Here is a 14,062-nt window from a genome sequence, read left to right as displayed (position 1 = left end):
GAAATCTCTACTAAAAAATCGTTTTGTTGGAGGTAATTTAAAGGTTCAAAGGAATTTCAGACGTCCAGTTTTCATTTAGGGATGGAACGCCTCTTGTGTTTGTAGCCCCATGGAAAGATGAAAAGTGTGAAAAATCTCTCAAAACTCCGCGAGCACATAAACCGTGATGTGAGCGACAACAATGTCTGAAATAATTTTTAGAGACGAGTAAGCTCGTGAAGGTCTTTGAAAGTGAGAATGATGACTGATTGAACTATTTGATTTGTGGAACTGCATGCGTGGACTGTTGCACGCATTTCTGAGTACGCGAAATTACACACAAATCATTGCGTGCGCACATATGTAAATCTTAGTTTACTCTTGTGGATAATATCGTACCCATTTTCCAATCTTTTGAGACTAATATCTCCCGATAGAAGGGCCTGAGACGGGAGATACGCGCTTTGATTGACACTTTTGGCAACGAATGGCGATAAACTTAGAGTGAAACTAAATTGATTTCATTGATCATATCTGTACTCACAGCTGGCAGCAGACACAGCAGGATGATAACATTCAGTCAGAAGTATAGATGCGATTGTTTTTTTGCTGGATGAAGTGTTTTAACTTCAGACTTTAATTCTTCATAGTTTTAATGCCCCGTGTCGGTTGATGGAAAAAAAAAACCGCGACAAAACGAAAGGGGAAGTGTTTCGGGAGGACAAGCACTGTGAACAATTTTGGTTCTCTGTAGTGTTCTCTGGATCTCATAAATGACACGCCATGTGGGGCAGACAGCAGTTTTTGACCCTCGGTAAGACAGATTTTCCATAATGTATAATGGTTTTTGTAATTGTGTACAGGCACAGTATCAATAGGATTTTGGGGTTTGGTTTTCAATGCAAATATTCATCACTGCATATCAACAAGAGCATTTCTATGTAATAAGCAATGGCATGGTTTCCTCTCCAATAGTTTCTTGTCTCTTGGCCTCACCTTCACCTGCTGCAGGTCAGTCTGTTCCTATGTCTTTTTTTTTTTTTTAAAGGAAAACCTTTGAGGGAAATATTAAAATGTTGTTTATATAATGTTCTTGATAGGTCAGATCAGACTTGCTGGGTCTGGGTCCACTCGGTGCTCTGGAAGAGTTGAAATCTATCACAGTGGCTCCTGGGGAACCGTCTGTGATGATGACTGGGACTTAAAAGATGCTGAAGTGGTCTGCAGACAGCTGGGCTGTGGGGCAGCAGTGGAGGCCACTTCATCTGCTCGCTTCGGTCAAGGAAGTGGAAAAATCTGGCTTGATGATGTGGCCTGTTCAGGAAGTGAAAGTTCTCTTACTGAGTGTCGACACAGTGGATTTGGGAAACATAACTGTGGACATGGTGAGGATGCTGGTGTCACATGTTCAGGTGAGCAAACTTTCAGTTAAATTCTATCGTGATATCATTTCATAATAAAAGTTGTTAAAAGTGGTGAAGTGATTATTATTTTTTGTTAATAAATAATGTAATTAGTATATTATATTGTTTTTACTACACTTTGTTCATTGGAGAAAACATTTACTAGTAAACTATATTTCCTAACAAAAATGTAAATGCACATCTTTGCTGATAGTTTTTTTTTAAATAAGATTTTCTTATTCTCTGAGACACAAATCTCTTCAGTAATAATTACATTAACAGAAGCTTCTGATTCCATCTGCAACCTGAATGCTTTTCTGCATCACTTTGTTTAAATTTCATTTAGTTTCAGTCACTTTAGGGCAAATTATTCAAGAATGTTTATCTATTTATAACTTCATTTATCTTTATCTTATTTCTCTCAAAGTATTTCACCTCCAGCAGAGAATCTATGTTGAGCCTGCTGTAAATAAAAGAATCAGTGAAAATGAACTTTGAACTTCCAACTGATTTTAAACTAAAACATAACCTGTTCCCAACAGTTTTAGATTTTAGTCTCACAGCTGCAGACTTGGTGCTGTTTAAGGTTTTGACAGTAAAGATCAAATATAAAAACAAAATTTGAAACCCTGAACGAGACTTTTTCAGTTACTTTCTAATTATTCTAATTGTTCATAGAGTTCTGTGAAAACTTTCTTTTTCACAAGACTGTCCATTCTCAGCTGTAATGTTACAGCCTGTATGAGCAAAATCAACATCAACACCATGGCTGCCATATTTTCACACACAACGGACAGATCAGCATGATTAATCAAGCGTAAGACTAAAACATATACTCAGTGAAGTTAAAAATGACACACAGTTTACAATTCTATATCCAATAAATAATATGAAGTAGGCAACAGGAAAATACAGTGTGAAATTGTAAGTTAGTTTTTTGATCATTGAATTAAAAATTTAAAATGTTCAGCAGGTCGATATATTGTGGGAAACATTACTGTGGTATCATCGAGCACCTCAACAAATGATGAAATCGTCCTGCCTGCTACTGTGTGACTATTCTTCAGCTGCTGTACTTTCTGTTCGTTATCTTTGATCTTGAGCTTGCCTGCAGATACCTTTGATCTCATAATCGAAGCATTAGTTGCTTTGCACGGTGATGCTGACAGGAAAAGGACTAATTTAGCAGCGCAGCGCAATGAACAGCAGTAATGTGGTATTACTACTTGACAGTGACACATGGGGAAAAAATTCAGAAGCACGTCTCTGGGTTGAGAGCGGAGGGAGTTGCCTTTTTTTTCTCCTGTTCTTCACAATGGACTTTTGGCTCTGTTTGTATTTGTTATTTATTCAGTTTAGGTAAATGTAATGTTAACACTGACAGGCCAACTGCCTGTAAAAACTGTAAAAAATAAAATAAATCCAGGACATGTGTCCTGGATTTATTCAATACTCAAATACTTGAATACTAGCATGCAATACTTGAATACTAGCATTCAAGTATTGCATGCTAGTCAGGGGCCATACTTTCATGGTGTCATGGCTTCTGTAGTAGCACGTCAGGATTTTCCTCTGTTTCGTCATCTGTGTGCTGCCTGTGTGTTTTTTAAAGTTACTTTTAAGTACTCTGAGTCACTTATTTCAGAAACAGACTGTAACCTTAACCAGCTCATTGGCAGGTTTTCTTCAACAGAGTAGAGAGAGTTGGTTTCATTTCCTCATTCATAAAGTCGCCGTCAAAGCTCAGAGCAGTAACTTATTCAAATGAGCAACAAAGCAATGCAAACCAAATGTGGGTGCCATCATTTAGAACATGGATGGATAATACAAAAATCATCTATGCTTTCTATCTAACATTCACACAGATACACTCTGATGGGTGCACTGGAGGGCAACTTGGGGTTAGTATCTTCCCTAAGGATATTTGGCATACATACCGGAGCAATCTGGGATTGAACCACCGACCTTTTGATAAATAGATTGGTAGACCACCACCCCAACAAACCAAAAATGTCTCTTAAATGTTGAAATACTGACCAGGAAAACCAGTGCTAGTGCCACTTTACTGTCACAATGCTGGCACTACACCAGAGATGCTTAGGTTAAGATGAGAATACGGTGTACATGAGCCTTGAAGAACATGTAACAGAGTCATTTTGACACTTAATGCAGCCTCTCAATACAAATAGTGAACTTGTTTTAACTTAGTGCCAGTACAGTCAAGGAGTAACTGTAATAATGGCTCACTTCCAAAGCCATCATATTTCCCCTGAGCAACCATGCGCATACATCAGAAAAGGAGCAATAAGCTCTTGCAGGAGCACAGAACAGGTGTCACTTCCAGCAGAGATGACACTGATGAAGACACAAAACAGCATGCTCCTAAATGAGATTTCCCATTTGGATGTGTAAAATGTTACTGGTTGAACTATCAGACACTGAGGTCAGCTGTTTTTTCAGGACAGCAACTGAACTTGATTTGGTGCCTGCCTTAAATAACACTATGCCAAATTATTGTTTCAGGGGTCCCCCCCAAGCCAAGGATCTCCATAAGCAAGGGTGAGGTCACCTGGGGTCAGAGTGTCAGCATCTCTTGTTTAGTCCCAACTCAGGCATCAGATGGAAATTTCATCCTCAAGAAGACGTCTGGCTCATTCATGGAGACTAAAATCTCATATTCCAACTCTGCTATCTTCAGTATCAACAAAGTGAACTTCAGTCATGAAGGACAGTACCACTGCCAGTACGAGGAAAGCATTCAGGGTTCAAAGTTCTCCTCCCCCTTTAGTAACTCTGTAGGACTCTTTGTTACTGGTAAGGATAAATCCAGTTTCCTGAGTTTTATGGTTCATTCTGTTTTGTATAATCTAATCAGTAAACTGGTGATAAAATGAAAACTTTAATTCTGTGTTGCTATTTCAGTAAACTTCTCAAAACCCCATATCTCCATCAATCCTGCTGGTGAGGTGACCTGGAGTCAGAACATTGCAATCACTTGTTCAGTCTCAACTCAGGTTTTAGGTGGAACGTTCATTCTGATGACAACATCAGATTCATTCAACAGGACCCAAAATTCAGCTACAAACTCTGCAACCTTCAATATTTCTTCTGTGGACTTTGATGATGAGGGATCGTACCAGTGTCAGTATCAGAAAAAGGGCCCAAGTCGGGACTTTAATTCCCCGCTAAGTGACAGTGTCATACTCAATGTCACAGGTAAGAGCAATAAATAAAAGAGTAAAATAAAAAGATCAAAACTGATCAACTAAATAAAAATAATACAAATTTCCAGATCTTTACACTTTTTGCTATTACAAATACTGTTGTATAAACTGTAGAAATTACTTGTCATAAGATATCAACAGCTTTAATTTATGTTTATCTATGTAATAAAAATATAGATATAAACTTTTCATATAAGACAAGAAGCGCAATTTCAAAAGTACATCTCGTTTTTTCTGCATAATCTCGCAGAAACACGGCTGCAGTTAATAAACTGTGTTTTGGTTTTTTTTGGTTTTATTACTGTTGACCCACTATATAAAAAAATTGCTAGAACTTTTCTGTCATTTCAACATTTATTTATTACTTAATTACTTTAGTGTAATGTGAATGACCACGAGAGGGATCTTTATCAGTAGGAAAAGCAGTAAAACTTGAAAACAATATGCACTTTTAGAATTCGTAAAAATCTATGCCCTCCTACACATATCCAGTGGGACAAATTGGAGTCTTTGGCAGACCGATTCTGGCCCCTGGGACTTATGTTTGACACTGCTGTTAACATTCAGTAGATCACAAAATCATGGCGAAATCCTAATGTTGATTGGTTAATGATGATTCATAAATAATAAGCTAACTTGCATGAAATGCTACCGTTGGACTTGTTTCTGCTGCCCTTCTTAATCCTAGTCTTTCTTTCACACAGTGAGACTGCAGAGGCCAATCATTTCTCTGACGTCTCCTAATGCAGGACTTTTCTGGGGTCCTGAAGGTGCCGAAATCACCAAGGGTTACAGCTTCATCCTCACCTGTTCCGTTAACTCCACATTTTCCAGTGGGCATTTTATTCTGAGCTTCTCTGGCTCCAACCTCACAGAGCCAGCAGTCAACAACTCAGCCTCCTTTAGTTTCCCTGTAGCTGAGTATGAACATCAGGGCAACTACAGCTGTGTGTATGAGGTCACAGTGTCCACACGGACATTCACATCTGGTGTAATTGCACCGATTAGTGTCATCATTAAATGTAAGTACAGTGTTGAATTCATGGATTTTCGTATAAAAGCAAAAAAATAACATTAAAAATCAGACTATCTGACTGTGGTAGCTGTAGCTGTATGTACCATGCAAACTGTGACCACTGCATTAGCTTATGTTTCCCAGTCTTGTTATAAATGTATACATTTAAGACCACAAAGAGAAGTCATAAAGGAGGAAAATGGTAGAGTATAAAAATAAAATGGTAAATAGACTGATTCTTATATAACAGTTTTCTACTCTTTTCAAAGCTCTTTGTACAACACGCCACATTTACCCAAGCACTGTTTTCTATACTTGTCAATGCTTTCTAACTAATATTCATACTACGATGGATGCATCAGGGGGTTAATATCTTGCCGAAGGGTTTTTGGCATGCAGACTGGGGCAGCAAGGGATTGAACCACTACCCTTCCAATCAGCAGATGACCTGCTCTACCCCATGATCTACAGCCATCCTCAAAAGACCCCATTTGTTTTTGAGGATAAAAAATAAAAAAGATCTTAGCAAACCAGTTCTCATTACAGATTGTTTTTACAGTGATGTTCTCAGACAATCTGTTAAGTATACCCAAACCTCTTACAGTCACTCAGTCAGAACAGACCCGGTCTTTTTGATGAGGTACTGTGTCCACTGTGTGTTACACCATTATCCTGCATTCTATGTGAAAGTTAGTCACAAATCATGAAGATCAAATAAAAAGGAAGTCAGACTTAATATAAGACATTAAAGCAATGATCATTTTGATGAATGTTACTCTTAGTCTGTAATATTGACATTATGTTCTGCAGTATTGTCAAACTGGAGGTTGAAGCTGGCTATGCTGTAGGGCAGACCTACCCTGTAGGTGAAACGTTTCATGAGCAAGCAGTATCCCTCATTTTCTCAGATCCACCCATTGTTTGACACTTGGTTTCAAAACAGCATAATGGCAAAAATGGTGAGATTAAGAAGGCTTGACAACAGGACTTAACAAACCAATGGGTGGCCATGTCTAACTTTTAGACACAGTTGAGATGAGAAGTGTTGACAGGATGAGCAGAGTGCCCTTTTAGTGATCTGTAGCCATATTCTTGAAACAGACTTAAAATAAGTTACATATTCTAAATTAAAACATTAAGTAGTTCATTATGTGAAGAAGTGTTTTGATCAAATTCTCTCTCCTTAGTCAATTTGATGCCGCTGCTGTCCTCAGTATCTGTTGGACTCCTGTTGCTGCTCCTGCTGTTGCTGTTAGTGGTAGGGCTGATGCGCAGGAGAAGACAACGACGAGCCAAGAAGCCTGTAGCTCTCATCCACAGTCAAAGTGTGTGCTCGCAAATTTTAAACAATTATTCATCTGATATTCATCAGACTACATATTCACATTCTTTTCCCTTATTTGTGTTTCAGTGGCTGTCCGAGTTGGGAATGCTTACAAGTATGGAGATGAAGATGATGATGAGGATGATGAGGAGGACTCTGTGAATGTTGATCTAGTGGACACTAATGAAAAAATCAAAGGAGGAGCTCCTGGACTGGATGAAGACTATGATGATTATGAGGACCTAGTGAGTGATGATGATCACGATTATGAGGAAGCAGGCCCAAATGACAAAAAGTCCAAGGAGGCCTGTGTGAGTGTAGACTGTCACAGACAAGATGAGGAAGAAACTAGTGATGAAGAGGAAACTAGTGATGAAGACGAAACTAGTGATGAAGAAAACAACTATGAGAATGTATCCCCGCCTTCAGCAAGTGTGGATAATAAGGAAGAAGAGGAAACTAGTGATGAAGAAAACTATCAGAATGTATCCTCGCCTTCAGCAAGTGTGGATAATAAGGAAGAAGAGGAAACTAGTGATGAAGAAAACTATCAGAATGTATCCTCGCCTTCAGCAAGTGTGGATAATAAGGAAGAAAATGAAACTAGTGATGAAGAAAACAACTATGAGAATGTATCCTCGCCTTCAGTAAGTGTGGATAATAAGGAAGAAGAGGAAACTAGTGATGAAGAAAACAACTATGAGAATGTATCCTCCCCTTCAGCAAGTGTGGATAATAAGGAAGAAGAGGAAACTAGTGATGAAGAAAACAACTATGAGAATGTATCCCCGCCTTCAGCAAGTGTGTGTAATAAGGAAGAAGAGGAAACTAGTGATGAAGAAAACAACTATGAGAATGTATCCCCGCCTTCAACAAGTGTGGGTAATGATGAAGAAGATGAAACTAGTGATGAAGAAAACAACTATGAGAATGTATCTTTACCACAACCAGTTCATTATCATTCGTAATGAGCTCTCGTCCTTTTGTATGAAATGGTAAATGGACTTGTTCTTATAAAGCTCTGAGCACTCAAAGCGCTTTAGGCAACTTGCCTCTTTCATCCATTCATACAAGCACTTTTGGTGCTTAAGTGTTTTCTATCTAACATTCACACACATTCATACTCCAGTGGATGCATCAGAAAGCAACTTGAGGTCAGTATATATTTAACATGCAGACTGTGGGAGCCAAGGATCAAAGTAACCTTCTGATTAGTAGATGACCTGCTCTAAATTCACCCCCTCCTTTTTCCATGCACTTCCAAAGAAGTGCATGGAAAAAGAGTAAAAACTGTTGTGTCGTCCCAGTCATATTGAACACAACATGATGTTAACTTTGTAAATGATGATGCACTTTAGGCAATTTGCTCGCTACTGATTGAGCTGTGTCCCCTAAGTTCTAATCTCAGTCAGATCTTCCCCTTACTCATGAAAACACCAGTTTGAAAACACCAAGAGAACGATGGCAAAATTGCTCATCTTGCGGCTTCACGGTGGGATTTCAATAACCAATGGGTGATGCCAAGCATGGGTGGATGAATGCATTTTTTTTAATATCCAGTATCTCACAAAAGTAAGTAAACCCCTCACATTTTTGCAAATATTTTGTTATGTCTATTCATGGGACAACATTGAAGATATGACACAGTGTACAGCTTGTATAACTGTAAATTTGGTGTCCCCTCTAAATAACTTAACACACAGCCATTATTGCCTAAACTGCTGGCAACAAAAGTGAGTATACCTCTAAGTGAAAATGTCCAAACTGTAACCAATTAGCCATTTTCCCTCCCTGGTGTCATGTGACTCATTAGTGTTACAAGGTCTCAGGTGCAAATGGGGAACAGTTGTGTTGAATTTGGTGTTATTGCTCTCACACACTCTCACACTGTTCACTGGAAGTCTAACATGGCACATCATGGCAAAGGATCTGAAAAAAAGAATTATTGCTCTACATAAAGATTGCCTAGGCTATAAGGTTGCCAACACCCTGAAACTGAGCTGCAGCACATTGGAAAAGACCATACAGCAGTTTAACAGGACAGATTTCACTCAGAACAAAAAATAATCGTTGCCACACAAAATATTGACACCTTGGGCACAGCTTGGACATTTTCACCTACGGGTGTACTCACTTTTGTTGCCAGCAGTTTAGACGTTAATGGCTGTATGTTGAGCTATTTTGAGGTGACAGCAAATTTACAATGTTATACAAGCTGTACACTGACTACATTACATTCTATCAGAGTGTCATATCTTCAATGTTGTCCCATGAAAAGATACAACATTTTTTCAATAATGTGCAGGGTGTACTCACTTTTGTGAGATACTGTACATTTTCTCCAACATTAAAACCAGATCTGAATTTAAACTAGTCAAATATTGTCTATGTACTGTAAAAATATTTGCTGGCTAACCTAATTTTGTTGTAAGTAGCCTTTTAGATATGGTAGTCAACAGTGAAGAGCTCAACTTCAACAAACTGTTTGCAAACTGTTTTCTAATCTATGATGTCACTAAAGCATCAGCGTGGGTCTTCACATTAATTATTAATAATATTTCCAGGATATGTGTTTAAAAGAGTGCATCAGTAATGAAGGCAAATGTTCTTTGAAACAAACTTCCCTTATAACTTTTAGATTTTTGATGCTTTATATTTTAATGCTTTGCACTGTATGTTATTCTTGATGTTGGACTTGGGTCTGGGACGCCTCTATTTTGAATTGATATTGCAATTAATTTTAGATGCATACATCATATTTTATATTTTCTAGTATTATGACTTTTTCCATATAAAAAACATACTGTAAATATACTGTATACATGCAAACTATTATACACTGTCCCTTGATACTCAAATACTTTTCAAAAGCAAACTATAAATTTCATTTTGTTATTTATGTAAAACTATAGATAACGAGTAAACACTTTTTCTAATAAATTTCCTACAGAATATGTAATTTCACCTGGATGTTATTGCACATTCTCACACATTTAAAACCCTGGGCAATCTTACTTTAGATGTTTTGATAAACTTGTGACTAGTAACCTGGTTGAGCTGGGTGGTGTAATCATATCTTATTCATTTAGAGATGCAGACACAGCAGCTATCTGGAGTCTCTGTTTCTATTTCTGATCCTGGCATCCTCTACCTAACTGACACACTTCTTTATTCATGCAGCAGTGCTGATGACTCAGAGCTGACTTAGGTTATTTCATATGCGTTGTTGTTCCTTGTGAACTTTTTTCTTTAGTCCAGATTTGGTGGCTTCACCATGAATCCCCAGTGCAGTCCAGTTCATCCAAACCATAATGCTTAAAGTAAAGCCAGTCAGCTGAATGCAAATAATATTTATTTTCTGACACTTTGAGGTGCAATAAACTTTTCACAGCAATAATAGACGTCAAGATAAGCTTCTGGTGTTTTGTATCAGCAAACTGTTCCAAGAGGATGTGGGAAATACCACAATGAGCCAGCTGTTTTCAACCAATCACATTCATTCTTATTCCCTGTTTGAGCCAATCACATGAAGGCATTACAGTCCTAAAAAGCCACAAATACATGTGACACACGCTTTTTGTTGTGTTCACAAACAGCGCTCATATATACACAGTGTGGAAATGTTAGAGTCTGTCTTGTCTCGGGTTACAGGGCCTCATCACTGCTTAAAGGATGAGCTCAGATTGCTGTTTGAAATATGTACTCGGTCCGGAGTCGCTGCTTAGGTCAATTCTTGGTAGTCAGTTAATGTCTGACAAATGAAAATTCACAGAGCATACAGATGCATAAATAATAAGAAAAAAGCAATTCCATGCCAAAACTGTACTTGCTTCAGAAATGAAGGTAATGTTAACGTTAAGAACACAATGGCATGTGCTGCCATTTTGGTGGTACCTTGGCTGTTCATGCACCTCTTCAGTTTTGTATGGGTATCAAAAATGGGTATCGAAAACCGGTTCTTGTTGAGAACCGGTTCCCACTGTTTCAATTCCTTGGAATTGTTTGCTATTTTGGAAACGATTCCCTTATCGATTCCAGTTGCCCCGAATGACGTCACCACGTTGCGGAGCGTCATTTACCTGGCAGGAAACATGGCGGCTCAAACGCTCAAAAGTTTGGTTATACTTTACGAGAACGGATGACAACAGGGCAACTTGCAATACTTGCAAAGTAGATATTTCATTTAAGGGAGGAAACACTACGAATATGCAAAAGCATTTGCTCACAAAACACGCGATGACCTTAAATGAATGTCGTGTTTTTAATTCCACTCCGGACTCGTGAATCTCAACCCAGCAGCAGCGGTAACGTTTGCACGTCCTCTCCCGTTAATGCGGCAGGTAAATGATCAACTAACAGTGCATATTATGTTAGCGCGATCTGCCTTATTACAAAACCTGCCATTACTGTGCATTTAGGTGACCATGATGAGACAGACAGAGTCTGGCTTGCGCTCGCTGGCAGTTCTTGCTGCAGTCTACCGGTAACGTCTCCTTTCAGGCCAGGATAGACAAATGTCACTGAGCAGTGACTAAGTTTGTGGTCAAAGGCTTGCACCCGTTTGCCACAGCAGATGCCCCCAATTTTCGGTAAGTGAATGTGTTTAATTGTAGGCAGGGACATTACTGGATATTCTTGTGTAATTGCTACAGAATAATTTATGTTATACTTTGTTATTGCTACAGAAGAATATTTATTTTATTATTTTACATTTGCAATTTTTTTTCCCGGGGACCCTGTGACACCCCATTGAAGAGTCGTAGGCTGTGGATCTCTTAAGATCTCACTGTTGGGTTTGTAAGGCCATGTTACTCCTAAATTTCTATCTTGTTCAAAGAGAAGATATAAAACAAAGTTCTAAGCTAATCGACCTTAGTGTTCTCCTTTTTTAAAAAGAATCGATAAGAGAATCGATAAAGAATCGAATTGTTAAACAGAATTGAAAATGGAATCGGAATCGTGAAAATCTTATCAATACCCATCCCTATGTATGACACAAAAATGCGAGAGCACAAGGACTCCCAAATGTCAATGAATTCACGGAGAGATTTCAGCGACACTGGGAAAGAAAGAATCAGTGTGTTATAGACTGTGGAAGAATCTCCGTGATCACTTTGTAAAGGCAAGAAAGAGGGTACAGGCTAGAAAAAAGCACCAGCAGGCAACAAGCCAGCCCAGATATTAGTAGAAATACACTGGCTGATGAGGTTTGTAGCACACAGAGATTGATAATTTATTTATTGATAATTTGTTTTAAGTCTTTTGTGTTTATGTACTTTTGCAGAATTGACACTTTGGTGGTTGGCCTGCTGCAGCCCTCACAAGCAGTTGTAGAAACTTTTTTTTTTCTTCGACCATGACTCACTTGTATCCATACAACCGTGGATACATTTTGTTCAGCAAAATGCTTGTTTCTAGACACATCTCCAAAAGTTGATTCTGTTCATCTGGACGTAGTGTTTTCAGAGAGAAACGTTTCGTCACTCATTCAAGTGACTTCTTCAGTCTCAGCTGACTGCAGGTTTCCCCAACCTTATAAACAGAACATTTGCATAATAACTGAAACCAGCCCACTGAAGGAACAATGGGCTGGGAGGTCAGTTCCTTCATCAGGATAATGAAAATTGTCATGACCACCATAAATGGCCTCCTTGACTCCGTGCTCAGACCAGCGTTCCTACATGTCCAGGATGTGTACATCCTCATCATTGAACGACTGTCCACTGGCCTGTAGGTGTAAATAAACTGCAGAGTCCTGGCCTGACGAGGTGGCTCTTCTGTGTTGTGCCATCCGCTTGGCCAGAGGTCGTTTGGTTTCCCCGATGTATAAATCCTGGCAATCCTCCTGGCACTTAACAGCGTACACTACGTTACTCTGTTTGTGTCGGGGGACCCGATCCTTGGGGTGGGCCAGTTTTTGGCGCAGCGTATTTTGGGGTTTTTAAGACACTGACTGTACACTGTTAATGCTGCCCTTTTATTAGACACTATACAGCAAGTATAAAGGTGGAATTCAGAATCATCAAGTAAAATTTATATGAATCTGTGCTACACTTGATGTAACATAACTTTGACCTTTAAGCCACAGCCATTGTGCCACATTGTGCACCAGTCACACACTGGTCTTTTAATCCATCACAGTACAGCAAACTCATCTGTTTCAGTTTATGACTCTAATGAATAAATTGTTATTTATTGTTCCTTTAGTGAGAGCACCAGGCATGCCACTGTGCCACTCTCCACAATTCAGTTTATGTAGTCACAATTTAAAATTTAAATTGTGAAAACCTAACATGAAATTGCCACTCAGATATTTTTTTCTTGTTTGACCTCTCACTCAGACATAATGGATTATATTATTGCACTTTCCACTTGTTGGTAATGTGCTTCTTATGCTTTATCTGTATTTGTTTGGGGACTTGTTATAAATCTGTCATGGTATTGCATCATGGACCCAGGGTTTGGTGTTTATTGATATTCTTGGATTATTGTCATTCATGGTTTTCTGCTTGTGTTTATTCTTAGTTCCTTGGCTTTAGGTTTCTGTTTCTTTGCCTTCCCCGTGAGATGCAACCTCAAAATCACTCACTTGTTCCATCATTACTAAAGAAAGTTTATTTACTTTACAAAGTTTATTTATTTCACATGACACCCACTCCAGGAGTTTTGTTTTCCACAAAATAACTGGTGACCCTCCTACTTATATAAAAGACACAGTCCAGTCTTAGGCTCCTCTCCCTGAGTGGAATAATGGGTCTATGTAAGTACAGCTGTGAGTGTATGCTAATTATTGAAATTAGAATTTAAAAAAAGAAATAATAAATGATATATCTACTGCTGCCAACTGGAAACAGTTGCAATCATATCAGCGTCAAGCTTGGCTGAGTGCTGGTATCGCTGTGGTGTTTTATTACAAAACACATGAACACGGTCAAATTGTGCAACTTTGAATAAAGCCCTAATAATGAAAAGCATTTTGAAGTTGTGTTCTGGCTACTTTTATTAATTTGTTTACATATATTTTTTTCAGATAACAGATACATACATATATCATTGCTTTTACATAATTGGATCCCAAGTCTGACATATTTTGCTTGTTATAACTGGCAGAAATTCC

General features: G+C 38.5%; 1 protein-coding gene across 1 annotated transcript in view; it reads left to right on the top strand.

Moving 5' to 3' along the window:
* Nucleotides 1-7,913, top strand: part of LOC134625691 (deleted in malignant brain tumors 1 protein-like) — a 246,300-nt gene extending 238,387 nt beyond the window's left edge. Inside the window, exons 11-15 of the mRNA XM_065470669.1 lie at nt 1,080-1,391; nt 3,906-4,196; nt 4,305-4,598; nt 6,809-6,946; nt 7,033-7,913. Coding sequence (XP_065326741.1) covers nt 1,080-1,391; nt 3,906-4,196; nt 4,305-4,598; nt 6,809-6,946; nt 7,033-7,913 — 1,916 coding nt within the window. The remainder of the gene's footprint in view (nt 1-1,079; nt 1,392-3,905; nt 4,197-4,304; nt 4,599-6,808; nt 6,947-7,032) is intronic.
* The last annotated feature ends 6,149 nt before the right edge of the window (nt 7,914-14,062 follow it).

This window comes from Pelmatolapia mariae, linkage group LG4 (assembly GCF_036321145.2).
Source record: "Pelmatolapia mariae isolate MD_Pm_ZW linkage group LG4, Pm_UMD_F_2, whole genome shotgun sequence".
NCBI classification, from domain to species: domain Eukaryota; kingdom Metazoa; phylum Chordata; class Actinopteri; order Cichliformes; family Cichlidae; genus Pelmatolapia; species Pelmatolapia mariae.
This window is presented reverse-complemented; position numbering and strand designations above follow the sequence as displayed.